Source organism: Eleutherodactylus coqui, chromosome 2 (assembly GCF_035609145.1).
Source record: "Eleutherodactylus coqui strain aEleCoq1 chromosome 2, aEleCoq1.hap1, whole genome shotgun sequence".
Classification (NCBI taxonomy): Eukaryota; Metazoa; Chordata; class Amphibia; order Anura; family Eleutherodactylidae; genus Eleutherodactylus; species Eleutherodactylus coqui.
Window position 1 is genome coordinate 208428852 of NC_089838.1, and position 15256 is coordinate 208444107.

At 47.1% G+C, this 15256-nt stretch overlaps 1 protein-coding gene across 1 annotated transcript in view; it reads left to right on the top strand.

Moving 5' to 3' along the window:
- CYP11A1 (cytochrome P450 family 11 subfamily A member 1) overlaps positions 1-15256 on the top strand; it is a 55016-nt gene that overhangs the window by 18288 nt on the left and 21472 nt on the right. The window contains exon 2 of the mRNA XM_066592364.1: positions 186-341. Within this exon, the coding sequence (XP_066448461.1) occupies positions 186-341 (156 nt within the window). The remainder of the gene's footprint in view (positions 1-185; positions 342-15256) is intronic.

Sequence of the window (15256 nt, forward strand, 5' to 3'; positions counted from 1 at the left end):
TTAAGGAGAAAGGTGATACTCTTCCTGTCTAACATTGAGCGTAGGCGCTGATATTTTCTGAGCATGACTATGAGTCTGTGGCTTGGAATCTGCCTGGTGTGATTTCATATCTGTAATTGCATTGTGTCATCAAGGGACATCTGTGAAAAGTTCTAAAATATAGTATGCATATGGTCTTCACACAGGGAGACTCTGGGACTGTACAAGAGTGTTTACATTCTGCATCCAGAGGACGCTGCAACATTATTTCAGGTGGAAGGAATATATCCGGAGCGCCTACGAATTAAACCATGGTATGAGTATCGTGATTATCGCAATAAAAGATACGGAGTGCTACTAAAGTAAGTTTTTAAAATATCTTTTATTTTATCACTTTTTCCTGTCCACTATTATAGCACAACACACTTCTTAGCAGTCGCAGTATTGACCTTGCGGAATCTTATTAAAGAACATTGCCTTCCACTTACCAGTTAAACAGACACAATCTTACAATTTACTCCATGTGCCATATTTCTGTACTCACTTGGATTACAAGTTTGTGGGTTATCTCCCAACTGTCCTAGACCTGGCTAATAAATTACATTTTAGGCCAATCCACACAGCCTATTTTCCGTCGGTGTGCTGTCTGTGCTTTCCACGGATGGCACACAGCCCTTTTGTAGACTATGGATGAGAACAGAACACATAATGTCTAGTGTCCATGCCGATGGGACTGCATATGGATGGGTGTCTGCATATTGTCTGATGCGGGTTGTGCCCTAGTATATTTTGCATCACCTGACCAGTGGCGCTGTGCTCACTAGAGGCCGCTGGGTACCGGGTGAAGGATGCAGAAATGCTGCAGATTCTAAAGCAGAGTTTCCACCCCTTGTAAACCCACCCTTAGGCTGGGTTCACACGGAAATCTTGCGGTTTGGCCACAGCGAAAAACCACGAGATTTCCGCCAGGAAAGCACTGCTTCAGGACCCACAGCACTTAGCTACGCGCTTTTCTGTTACAGCCGGCGCTCCCATGGAGGAGAGCGCAGCCGCAATGGAAAAAAAAGAAGAATGGACATGCTATGGCCAGCGAATCTGCGCCGCAACACCAGCTTCTGAGGGCTTTGCTGCAACAGATTCATCGTCCCATGTGGACGAGATTTCTGAGAAATCTCGTCCACATGGTTGGCTAATCCCCGGATTAGCGGCTGAAGGCGGATTTGCCATGGCGAAATTCTGGATGGAATTTCCGTGGCAAATCTGCCCTGTGTGAGCCCAGCCTGAGGCTACTTTTCACACAACCAAGAAAATCGTGCAAGCTCTGCTTCTCTCCATTCAGAGGTTCTGTCATAATACTGTTTTCGGCACTTGTGACGGAACCCCAGACGGAATCCCATAGTGTAGTCAACAACATTATCTGAATGCTCCCTTGGGGTATGTTCACATGGTGGAATTTGCAGTGGAAAAATTTCATGTAAATTTTGCCTCTAAAATCCACGTCTTTGTGATGCAGTTTTTGTGTGAATCTGCATATGGAATTTACCTTGTCAATTGGCAAAATCTGACATGAAAAATTGTATTTCTGAGTGTTTCCACATCAAGAAGTGACATGTCACTCCTTGATGCGGAAACTCACGTAAACAAGATTTTCCATGTCAAAAAGACACAGATTTTGACATGGGTTTTAGGGTGACAACCCACTCCAGTTTTTTTTCACTGTGAAATTCGCAGCGTTTTTTTTCTGCAGGGGTCTATGGGACTTGTAATGTTAATATCGCGATCGCGCAAAATTTCACGGTAAATTGCGATTTTGCAACTCAAGGACATTAACAACTCTGTGAATGTCCTTGAGTGGCCCAGCCCAGATCCAAGCCTTGAACCCAATCAAACATCTCTGAAGAGACCTGAGAATGGCTGTCCATAGACGGCCCCCATCCAACGTGACAGAGTTAGAGTGGATCTGCAGAGAAGAATGGCAGAAAATCCCTATATCTAGGTGTGCAAACCTTGTGGCATCATACCAAAGACTGGAGGCTGCAAAGGCTGCCAAAGGTGCTTCATCTCAATACTAAGTACAGGATGTGAATACTTATGTCAATGCAAAATGTTATTTCTGTACTTTTTCTTAAAATTTCACAAAGATTTCTAATATTCTGTTTTCACTTTGTCCTAATGGAGTATTGTATGCAAAATGATGGGGGATCTTGAAATCCTTATATATATATATATATATATATATATATATATATATGTACAATGCATATATATTTGCATCGATCACTAAAGTTGTGTGGTTACACTGTTATCACTCATCTTGCTTTCTAAATAATGAAATGATGAAGATCAGATACGTTACATGATATTATTGTCTTATACTATATTTAATGCATCTGTTATACAATGTTTTTTGATGAGTCCTGGATCCCATTTTTCCCAGATCTCAGTTCACACCACTGAGTGTCACTGTTTCCTTCATTATTTCTTCATGACTTGCGTTATGAAGATAAGTTTGCACCCAGCATACCTTGAGGGTTACTTAGGTAGAACAATTGTACAGCTTGCCTCTTTTCTGTTCTTATTTACTTTCTTTTGGACAAGTTCTTCACTAAAGTGGAGATTGTTGAGTTGTGTGGTCACAAAACTCAGCAAAAGCAATTAAAGGAATTTGATGAATCCTGAGTATTTCCTTTTTTTTTGTCACAATTATTAAAATATGATAGAATGTTAGGAATGCTGAATTCAGCTAAAAGCAGTACAGAGGTACTAAATCTAGTAATCAACTTGGAATGATGGCCCTTTTACACACGAAGAGAAATGCGCGATTCTTGTTTGCCTGAGCAAACAAGCTGGTGACATCACTACCAGCTCGTTCAACCTGTTTAGACAGGCAGATCATCGTTGAGAATCATCCGGTTCTTGTTCACTTCTCATTCAGTGTTTGTATGTGACGTGCTAAACAGGAAGTGTTTAAACACAACGAGAAGTGAGTGAACCAGCGATGATTTTTATGCATGCTGAAAATGGGTGACAAACGAAAAGCGAACAATTCTCGTTTGTTGTTCAGTCATGGTCTCATGTTTTAACTGAACGATTATCGTTCACTTTCGTTAGTTTTAATGATTTTTTGAGCAATAATCATTATGTCTAACCGCAACTTTAGCCTTTCCTTTTATATAGGTCTGCCCTAGACCTGTATTTAAATCTGGTTAAGGTAGAGTGGCCTGTTGTCACCCTTTTTCCCCAACACCCAGAACCCAGAAAACTGATGTTTCTGTTCCCCTAGCTGCACCCAACTCAATACTTTTCCAACCTTTTTTCTGTTATCCCTTTCAAAGCATAATGTAAAAAAATATACATCTGTGTTTTTATTTACCGGATGTCCTCAAATTGTGGGCAGTCTAGGAACTATATGTAAGAAAACATGAAAGCCATGTACACTGAAGGAGTTACTTGAGTTTCAAAATGTTATTTGCCTCTACATCATTTTTATGGAGATGACAAACTGTAATGTAGGCATGCAAGGACGTTATTTCCAGTAAAAGTCAATTTTGCATGTAAAATTTCACTGGAATAAGTCCTGTTATTCTGCCAGGCTCCAAGGACCATCCATCACAATAATAATTACTCATTGCACAGTCAATGTCATGTTGCCACACTTCTCCTTGGTCCTTCAGTTAGGGCAAGGGCACCACGAAGCAGGATATTCCACAGCATAAAGTATCAGGGTAGTGCTGTGTGTGCACAAAGGGAAGACTCCACTAACAGTCTTCATAGTATTAGCTGATCTTGAGTGAACTATTTACACTCTTGTGAACTATTTACACCCAAAGTAAAACAAAAATCCTGCTCTTCCCTTCTTATCGACTGTATGTGGTTTAATAGGGTTGTAAGTAGAAAACTGTTGCACAAACACAGCAGATGATCGTGGTTCAAATCTAGGTTCAATTTTAGCCCGTGATTTTGGCTCATCAAACTAGTTTAACTAAGTTCAACTAGCAAAATCCAAGGTGGCGGACTAGGCTGATAGGCTTTTCCTGGGTGGTGAAATTGTAGTGGCCCAGAACACCATCCTGGTCCCCTCCATAAATGTCATACATGTTTTGTCCTATGTAGATGCACTGTGCAAAGCCTGTCTTGTTATATCCAGTGTATGTGTTGCACAGCGGTGGTGATTGAGAGGTTAACTCTAATAAAATCATTGCATGCACGTAAAAGTAACAGTTTGTCATGTCATGTGGTATGAGTGAAGGTATAAATAGGAGAGTTTGAGAGCGGGAAGAGGTCTTTAATCTCTGTCTTCCATCTTGCCTACCTGAGAGAGTGCTAACACAGAGCCACATGGAAGAACCTTCAGCTTCTATGTAGGGGAAGATGGAGGAAGGGGAGCGATTTCCTGTAGCGTGTGAAGTTTGGATGTAAATGGAGTGAGTCCTGAGATCCTAGGAGAGAGAGCAGTTCCCAGTAATTCTGTATATAGGCACCCACAATACAGGTACCAATTTGCACTACAGGCTTTTCCTGTGCAGTCGTCCAAAGTCAGGATAACCTCACAGAGGTACGCTACGGAGTCACACCCACGCACCTGCTGTGCGGGGAGTTTATTGTTTAATCCTTCCTTTGAATAATTATCTGCCCAAATGTCTGTGGAGTGACCCCTACCCCCCTTCCTCCACTGGAGTGCTCCAAATCCAGGAGCGGTGACATAAAGATAATGTGGACTGTAGGACCGGTTTTCATCCTGTGTATCCTCCCTACCTCTGAGCTCTAGCCTGCTGTCACTTAAAGATAATTTTACCTGCATTGCCTTGAATACCTGTTTGTAAAAGTTTATTCTTTAAGTAAAGTTTATTTATTACTTTAATTAAAGTTATACTGGGCCCTAACCGATCCTAGGGACCCAAGGTACCACACACAAGTCTCTGTGTTATTTTTCCCGCTGCGTAGCATACTGGTGTGTGGGAATGGTGGCGTTATGAGTGATAAGTACTACTACCCCCATTTATTGGCATTCCCTATTGGCATTGATAAGTACTATCAACCCGTTTATTGGCATTCCCTGGGGTGTCGAAGCTGGCCTGCAATCCTGCTCTGGCCTTGGCTGTATGTCATCCATCTGGGGCCAGAGCCTAGTAAGTGCTGCCGTGACAAGCCAACACTTATCCCTCCCAGCTCTTCATGTTAGTCAAGTGCCCAGAGTCATCCCTCTGGGGTGTTGCAGGTCATGCTTTTTCTGGCATCACTTGGCACAGGATCTAATCTGCTGCGCCAAAACAAGTCTAATGGACTGCCACCTAAATTCCAATGGGGCCACCCAAGATTGGCGCCCATTTCATAATAATGCTCTCCTCTATGGCTTACTCCCACCAAGTAGCTCCCGCCAAAGTTGCTTGGCACCAAAAAGACAACGCCCTGGCCTGCCGCAAAGTGGCAGGGGACTACCCCTACTGAATGGACTTGCTGGTGCCCAACATGGGAGGAGCTAACTGCGGCTGCGGACTACTGGGCTCAGAGCATTTTTGGCCAGGTTGACAGCAGAATGAATCCCACTCTGTGGCTGCTGTGGAGCCAGTTTCTCGGAGGCTGCCATTCTATTGGGAGGAGGACCCACAAATCATTAGGCTGCCCACTTCCCAACGCCAGAGGATGTGGAAGGCTCTACAATGCCTCCTCCAATGCAGCACCTCTTCAGAAGAAATGGAGGCGGGACACCCAGTTTGGATCCCGATTCATCAGGGCAATGGAGTTGTCCGGGAATATATCTCAGAATTGCTAAGTCCATTTGTGCTCACTTATGGGGATGCTAACTTCAGCTTCCACTTCATGGGAGAGCGACAGACCCCGGCTCATTTACCCCCACAGACGCTGCTGAGGAGGCCCGCTGTGTCTCCTGTGCCCAGCTGGGACACTGCATCTACCAGCTCCGCAAGGATGGAGGACAATGAGGAGTCACTGGCAGGAGATGGTGCTGCAGTAGCTGCAGCTAATGTAGAAAACAGAGATAGGGCAGAGATAGGAAGACTGCTGTTGCCACAGAATGACTTCCATTTTCCCTAGAACTCTTTACGTAAGAGACATTTTTGCATAAACAAAAAATTTATAATAATAATAAAACAGTGTGGAATTTATCATGTGCATTTTTTTTACGCCACGCAGCTACTGGAGTGAGATTGTCATACATTTTGCAACTTTTTAAAATGTCGAATTTCTTAAATCTGTCTAAAAACCTTAAGCTTCATTTAGGCACAACAATTATTTTGAGCAATAATCGTTGTGTCCATTTACAGTGCAGGGTGATCGCTCAAACGTTGACAGCCGAGCGTTCCGAGTGGAGGATGCAGAAGCCAAGCGGGTTGGCCCCGCTTGTCTTTTGCATCCAGCTGTTCTCTGCTCAGAACGCTCGGCTGTTATACAGCCGAGCGCTCTGAGCGGGGTATAAAGAACACAGCTGGACCACGCTGTTCTTCATACCCCGCCTGTCTTCAGGGAGTGGGATACAACTGAAACAATAGTATCAGCTGTATCCCGCTGTGAATTCCTGATAAGGCTCATCATTGTCTTTCAGCTTACTGAAAGACAACGATGCGCGACGGCTTAACGAAAACTGCACGATGTCAGTGCAGTTAGACACAGCGATTGTCGATCAAAAGACGGCTTTTCAGCGAATTTTGAGCGATAATCATTGTGTCTAAATGGGCCGTTAGAAGGCATACAAAAGTTTTCGGCAGTTGTGGAGAAATTGCTGCAAAGTAAGAAAGCTTTCAAAATAGAAATGTTAATTGTTTCGTGGTCAATTAACAAAATGCAAAATGAAACAACAAAAGAGAAATGTAAATCAAATCAATAGTTGGTGTGACCGCCCTTTGCTTACGAAACAGCATTAGTTGTTCTAGGTACACTTACACACATTGTTTGAAGGAACTCAGCAGGGTGGGTATTCCAAACTTCTTGGAAAATTAAGGACAGTTCTTCTGTGGATGTAGGCTGCTCAGATCCTTGTGTCTCTTCATGTAATCCCAGGCAGACTCGATGATGTTGAGATCAGAGCTCTGTGGGAGCATATCATTACTTCCAGGACCCCCTGTTCTTCTTTATGCTGAAGATAGTTCTTAAAGATATTGGTTGTATGTTTGGGGTTGAAAACCTTCTATTTTTTAAAAAGATTCCTAATTGGCAGCATTTTTTCAACACCTGCCTAAAACTCTTACAGAGTACTGTATATTTATATATTTGTTAATATTATAGTATATTGTAAGTGCCATGCTGCATAGAGTTTTAGGTTAAAATAGCTTTCAATGGAGAAGAGGAAAAAACAACGCATTTTGTTGAAGTATAAAAAGTCACAATGTAAAAAAAGTTGAGTATAATATCCAAATATAACATTATTTATGTGAAATTAGGGTCTTTTCATGCTAGTGTTTTCAATTCTGTTTTGTTGTTCCATCATAGGAACAGCAAAATGGAAAGAAAATATTTTCGTTTTCAAGCCCATAGAAATTAGAGATGAGCGAACGTACTCATCCGAGCTTGATATTCGTGCGAATATCAGGGTGTTCGGGATGCTCGTTACTCGTAATGAGTACCACGCGGTGTTCCAGTTATTTTCAGTTTCCTCTCTGAGACGTTAGCGCGCTTTTCTGGCCAATTGAAAGACAGGGAAGGCATTACAACTTCCCCCTGTGACGTTCAAGCCCTATACCACCCCCCCGCAGTGAGTGACTGGGGCGATCAGATGTCACCCGAGTATAAAAATCGGCCCCTCCCGCGGCTCGGCTCAGATGCCTTGTGAGTTAGCTGAGGGACAGTGGTATCGTGCTGGAGCTGCTGTAGGGAGAGCGTTAGGAGTTAGTGTAGGCTTCAAGAACCCCAACGGTCCTTCTCAGGGCCACATCTAATAGTGTGCAGTACTGTGTTAGCACTGTAATTTTTTTTTTTTTTCAAAATTGGATCTGCAGAGCATTGCGCCCTGCAATAGGGACAGAAGTGGTGGTTAGGCAGGGAGAGTGTTAGCAGTGAGTGTAGGCTTCAAGAACCCCAACGGTCCTTTCTAGGGCCACATCTATCCGTGTGCAGTACTGTCCAGGCTGCTGTTAGCAGTGTTGCATTTTTTTTTTTTTTTTCTCAAAACCGGCTGTGCAGACCATTGCACCCGGCATTAATACTACAGGGATAGAATTGTGTAGGCAGGGCCAGAAGACATACATTATTCATTGAATAGACGCAGTGTGGCTTGTCCTTTGAAAAACAAGGGAAAAAATTCTATTTCGCCTGCCTCTGACAGTCCTCAGGGCTCTGGGTACGTGTGTGCTGCGTGCAGAACGTTAAAAAAAATCAGACGCAGCCAGCTACGTTTTACTGCAGGCTTGCGCCAATTTTTTTCCTGCATGGGAAATCCCTGATCTGCTGGAGCGAATAACTTTGCATCACTGCAGTTCTCTGACACATTTGCAGGGCCACAACACAGTTATTAAACTTAGTAGTATTCATTGAATAGACGCAGTGTGGCTTGTCCTTTGAAAAACAAGGGAAAAAATTCTATTTCGCCTGCCTCTGACAGTCCTCAGGGCTCTGGGTACGTGTGTGCTGCGTGCAGAACGTTAAAAAAAATCAGACGCAGCCAGCTACGTTTTACTGCAGGCTTGGGCCAATTTTTTTCCTGCATGGGAAATCCCTGATCTGCTGGAGCGAATAACTTTGCATCACTGCAGTTCTCTGACACATTTGCAGGGCCACAACACAGTTATTAAACTTAGTAGTATTCATTGAATACACGCAGTGTGGCTTGTCCTTTTGAAAAACAAGGGAAAAAATTCTATTTTGGCTGCAGGCTTGCGCCAATTTTTTTCCTGCATGGGAAATCCCTGATCTACTGTAGCGAATAACTTTGCATCACTGCAGTTCTCTGACACATTTGCAGGGCCACAACACAGTTATTAAACTTAGTAGTATTCATTGAATACACGCAGTGTGGCTTGTCCTTTTGAAAAACAAGGGAAAAAATTCTATTTTGGCTGCAGGCTTGCGCCAATTTTTTTCCTGCATGGGAAATCCCTGATCTACTGTAGCGAATAACTTTGCATCACTGCAGTTCTCTGACACATTTGCAGGGCCACAACACAGTTATTAAACTTAGTAGTATTCATTGAATACACGCAGTGTGGCTTGTCCTTTTGAAAAACAAGGGAAAAAATTCTATTTTGGCTGCAGGCTTGCGCCAATTTTTTTCCTGCATGGGAAATCCCTGATCTACTGTAGCGAATAACTTTGCATCACTGCAGTTCTCTGACACATTTGCAGGGCCACAACACAGTTATTAAACTTAGTAGTATTCATTGAATACACGCAGTGTGGCTTGTCCTTTGAAAAACAAGGGAAAAAATTCTATTTCGCCTGCCTCTGACAGTCCTCAGGGCTCTGGGTACGTGTGTGCTGCGTGCAGAACGTTAAAAAAAATCAGACGCAGCCAGCTACGTTTTACTGCAGGCTTGCGCCAATTTTTTTCCTGCATGGGAAATCCCTGATCTACTGCAGCGAATAACTTTGCATCACTGCAGTTCTCTGACACATTTGCAGGGCCACAACACAGTTATTAAACTTAGTAGTATTCATTGAATACACGCAGTGTGGCTTGTCCTTTGAAAAACAAGGGAAAAAATTCTATTTTGGCTGCAGGCTTGCGCCAATTTTTTTCCTGCATGGGAAATCCCTGATCTACTGTAGCGAATAACTTTGCATCACTGCAGTTCTCTGACACATTTGCAGGGCCACAACACAGTTATTAAACTTAGTAGTATTCATTGAATACACGCAGTGTGGCTTGTCCTTTTGAAAAACAAGGGAAAAAATTCTATTTTGGCTGCAGGCTTGCGCCAATTTTTTTCCTGCATGGGAAATCCCTGATCTACTGTAGCGAATAACTTTGCATCACTGCAGTTCTCTGACACATTTGCAGGGCCACAACACAGATATTAAACTTAGTAGTATTCATTGAATACACGAAGTGTGGCTTGTCCTTTTGAAAAACAAGGGAAAAAATTCTATTTTGGCTGCAGGCTTGCGCCAATTTTTTTCCTGCATGGGAAATCCCTGATCTACTGTAGCGAATAACTTTGCATCACTGCAGTTCTCTGACACATTTGCAGGGCCACAACACAGTTATTAAACTTAGTAGTATTCATTGAATACACGCAGTGTGGCTTGTCCTTTGAAAAACAAGGGAAAAAATTCTATTTTGGCTGCAGGCTTGCGCCAATTTCTTTCCTGGCTTGGAAATCACTGGTAATACAGCATGCTGAGGGGTAGGGGTAGGCCTAGAGGACGTGGACGCGGCCGAGGACGCGTAGGCCCAAGTGAGGGTGTGGGCACAGGCCGAGCTCCTGATCCAGGTGTGTCGCAGCCGACTGCTGCGCGATTAGGAGAGAGGCACGTTTCTGGCGTCCCCACATTCATCGCCCAATTAATGGGTCCACGCGGGAGACCTTTATTAGAAAATGAGCAGTGTGAGCAGGTCCTGTCGTGGATGGCAGAAAGTGCTTCAAGCAAGCTATCATCCACCCAGAGTTCTGCGCCGTCCAGTGCTGCAAATCCGAATCCTCTGTCTGCTGCTCCTCCTTCCTCCCAGCCTCCTCACTCCATTACAATGACACATGCTCAGGAGCGGGAACACTCCCAGGAACTGTTCTCGGGCCCCTGCTCAGATTGGGCAGCAGTGGTTCCTCTCCCACCAGAGGAGTTTATCGTCACTGATGCACAACCATTGGAAAGTTCCCGGGGTCCGGGGGATGAGGCTGGGGACTTCCGGCAACTGTCTCAAGACCTTTCAGTGGGTGAGGAGGACGATGACGATGAGCCACAGTTGTCTTGCAGTGAGGTAGTAGTAAGGGCAGTAAGTGCGAGGGAGGAGCGCACAGAGGATTCGGAGGAAGAGCAGCAGGACGATGAGGTGACTGACCCCACCTGGTGTGCAACGCCTACTCAGGACAGGTCTTCAGAGGGGGAGGCAAGGGCAGCAGCAGGGAAGGTTGCAAGAGGCAGTGCGGTGTCCAGGGGTAGAGGCAGGGCCAGACCGAATAATCCACCAACTGTTTCCCAAAGCGCACCCTCGCGCCATGCCACCCTGCAGAGGCCGAGGTGCTCTAAGGTCTGGCAGTTTTTCACAGAGACGCCTGACGACCGACGAACAGTGGTGTGCAACCTTTGTCGCGCCAAGATCAGCCGGGGAGCCACCACCAACAGCCTCACCACCACCAGCATGCGCAGACATATGATGGCCAAGCACCCCACAAGGTGGGACGAAGGCCGTTCACCGCCTGCGGTTTGCACCGCTGCCTCTCCCCCTGTGCCCCAACCTGCCACTGAGATCCAACCCCCCTCTCAGGACACAGGCACTACCGTCTCCTGGCCTGCACCCACACCCTCACCTCCGCTGTCCTCGGCCCCATCCACCAATGTCTCGCACCGCACAGTCCAGCCGTCGCTAGCGCAAGTGTTGGAGCGCAAGCGCAAGTACGCCGCCACGCACCCGCACGCTCAAGCGTTAACCGTCCACATAGCCAAATTTATCAGCCTTGAGATGCTGCCGTATAGGGTTGTGGAAACGGAGGCTTTCAAAGCTATGATGGCGGCGGCGGCCCCGCGCTACTCAGTTCCCAGTCGCCACTACTTTTCCCGATATGCCGTCCCAGCCCTGCACGACCACGTCTCCCGCAACATTGTACGCGCCCTCACCAATGCGGTTAGTGGCAAGGTCCACTTAACTACGGACACGTGGACAAGCACAGGCGGGCAGGGCCACTACATCTCCCTGACGGCACATTGGGTGAATTTAGTGGAGGCTGGGACAGAGTCAGAGCCTGGGACCGCTCACGTCCTACCCACCCCCAGAATTGCGGGCCCCAGCTCGGTGGTGGTATCTGCGGCGGTGTATGCTTCCTCCACTAAAGCACCCTCCTCCTCCTCCTCAACCTCTGTCTTGCAATCTAGATGTGTCAGCAGCAGCAGGACGTCGCCAGCAGTCGGTGTCGCGCGGCGTGGCAGCACAGCGGTGGGCAAGCGTCAGCAGGCCGTGCTGAAACTACTCAGCTTAGGAGATAAGAGGCACACGGCCCACGAACTGCTGCAGGGTCTGACAGAGCAGACCGACCGTTGGGTTGCGCCGCTGAGCCTCCAACCGGGCATGGTCGTGTGTGACAACGGCCGTAACCTGGTGGCGGCTCTGCAGCTCCGCAGCCTCACGCACGTGCCATGCCTGGCCCACGTCTTTAATTTGGTGGTTCAGCGCTTTCTGAAAAGCTACCCACGCTGGTCAGACCTGCTCGTAAAGGTGCGCCGGCTCTGCGCACATTTCCGCAAGTCCCACACGGACGCTGCCACCCTGCGCACCCTGCAACATCGGTTTAATCTGCCAGTGCACCGACTGCTGTGCGACGTGCCCACACGGTGGAACTCTGCGCTCCACATGTTGGCTAGGCTATATGAGCAGCGTAGAGCTATAGTGGAATACCAACTCCAACATGGGCGGCGCAGTGGGAGTCAGCCTCCTCAATTATTTTCAGAAGAGTGGGCCTGGTTGGCAGACATCTGCCAGGTCCTTCGAAACTTTGAGCAGTCTACCCAGGTGGTGAGCGGCGATGCTGCAATCATTAGCGTCACCATTCCTCTGCTATGCATCTTGAGAAGTTCCCTGCAAACCATAAAGGCAGCCGCTTTGCGCTCGGAAACAGAGCCGGGGGAAGACAGTATGTCACTGGATAGTCAGAGCACCCTCCTGTCTATATCTCAGCGCGTTCAGGAGGAGGAGGAGGAGCATGAGGAGGATGAGGAGGAGGGGGAAGAGACAGCTTGGCCCACTGCTGACGGTACCCATGCTGCTTGCCTGTCATCATTTCAGCGTGTATGGCCTGAGGAGGAGGAGGAGGAGGAGGATCCTGAAAGTGATCTTCCTAGTGCGGACAGCCATGTGTTGCGTACAGGTACCCTGACACACATGGCTGACTTCATGTTAGGATGCCTTTCTCGTGACCCTCGCGTTACACGCATTCTGGCCACTACGGATTACTGGGTGTACACACTGCTCAACCCACGCTATAAGGAGAACCTTCCCACTCTCATTCCCGAAGAGGAAAGGGGTTCGAGAGTGTTGCTATACCACAGGACCCTGGCGGACAAGCTGATGGTAAAATTCCCATCCGACAGCGCTAGTGGCAGAAGGCGCAGTTCCGAGGGCCAGGTAGCAGGGGAGGTGCGGAGATCGAGCAGCATGTACAGCCCAGGCAGTGCAACAGTCTTTAAGGGCCTGGACAGCTTTATGGCTCCCCAGCAAGACTGTGTCACCGCTCCCCAGTCAAGGCTGAGTCGGCGGGAGCACTGTAAAAGGATGGTGAGGGAGTACGTAGCCGATCGCACGACCGTCCTCCGTGACGCCTCTGCCACCTACAACTACTGGGTGTCGAAGCTGGACACGTGGCCTGAACTAGCGCTGTATGCCCTGGAGGTGCTTGCTTGTCCTGCGGCTAGCGTCTTGTGGGAAAGGGTGTTTAGTGCGGCTGGGGGAATCATCACAGATAAGCGTACCCGCCTGTCAACCGACAGTGCCGACAGGCTAACACTCATCAAGATGAACAAAGCCTGGATTTCCCCAGACTTCTCTTCTCCACCAGTGGACAGCAGCGATACGTAAGCAATACGTAGGCTGCACCCGCGGATGGAAGCTACGTTCTCTCTCACCATCCAAAACGGGGACATTTCTGCTTCATCAATATGTGTCTAATATTCCTCCTCCTCCTCCTGCTCCTCCTCCTGAAACCTCACGTAATCACGCTGAACGGGCAATTTTTCTTAGGGCCACAAGGCTCACTCATCTAATTTGTCTAAACAATTTTTATATGTTTCAATGCTCTTAAAAGCGTTGAAACTTTAACTTGAACCAATTTTTCGTTAAACTGGGCTGCCTCCAGGCCTAGTTACCACTTAAGCCACATTAACCAAAGCGATTAATGGGTTTCACCTGCCATCTTGGTTGGGCATGGCCAATTTTTACTGAGGTACATTAGTACTGTTGGTACACCAATGTTTTGGGGCCCTCACCTACAGTGTAATCATAGCAATTTGTATGTTCTTCGCCTGCACTCATGGTACAGAAGTGTGTGCGGGGTTGGCCTACACTTTAGCTACATAAATGTAACTTGGGCCTTGGCTATACTGCAGCTACTGAAATGGAACTAAGACTGCGCTCCCACTATACTGCTGCTTCGGAATTGTTCCTGGGGCCTGTGTAGGCTGCTACAATGACTTAAATGGAACTAAGACTATGCTCCTCCTATACTGCTGCTTCGGAATTGTTCCTGAGGCCTGTGTAGGCTGCTACAATGACTTAAATGGAACTAAGACTGTGCTCCCCCTATAATGCTGCTAGTGATATGTTAGTGGGGCCTGTCGCTAATGCTACGGCTGAAATGTTACTAATTCTGGGCTCTGCCTATACCGCTGCTAATGGTATGTCTCTGGGGTGTGGAAACAGAGGCTTCCCAAAGACATGATGGCGGCGAGGCCATTTCCCACCAACGCTGTTACTGTTAAGGTGCATATAACCACGGACACGTGGAGAGGACACGTAGTGCCTCCAAAACATCCCCCGCCACGGCCCACTTAATCCTGGCCACATTCCGAAAACCAACAAAATAAAACCGCGCTACTAGGTCCACAGTCACCACCACATTACCACCAACGCGGTTACTGTTAAGGTACATATTACCAGTCTGACTGGGGCATGCAGTGTTGGCCGGAGCCCACCTGCATTAAGCATGACATTACTACCTCAGCTGTGTTGGGCAATGCAATGGGATATTTCTATGTACCGCCGGTGGGTTCCAGGGAGCCACCCATGCTGTGGGTCCACAGGGAATTATAAATGCATCTGTTTCCACTTGTAAAGAACCCCAGTCAGACTGGGGCATGCAGTGTGGGCCGAAGCCCACCTGCATTAAGCACGACATTACTACCTCAGCTGTGTTGGGCAATGCAATGGGATATTTCTATGTACCGCCGGTGGGTTCCAGGGAGCCACCCATGCTGTCGGTCGACAGGGACTTCACAATAGGGAGTTGTACCTGCCTGTGTCTATGAATTAAAAAGCCCGGTCTGACTGGGGCATGCAGAGACACCTTGACAGAATGAATAGTGTGTGGCACATAGGTTCCCCATTGCTATGCCCACGTGTGCAGCTCCTGATGGCGGTGGCACAGGATTCTATTTCTCATTGCTTCTGTACAGCATTGTGGGC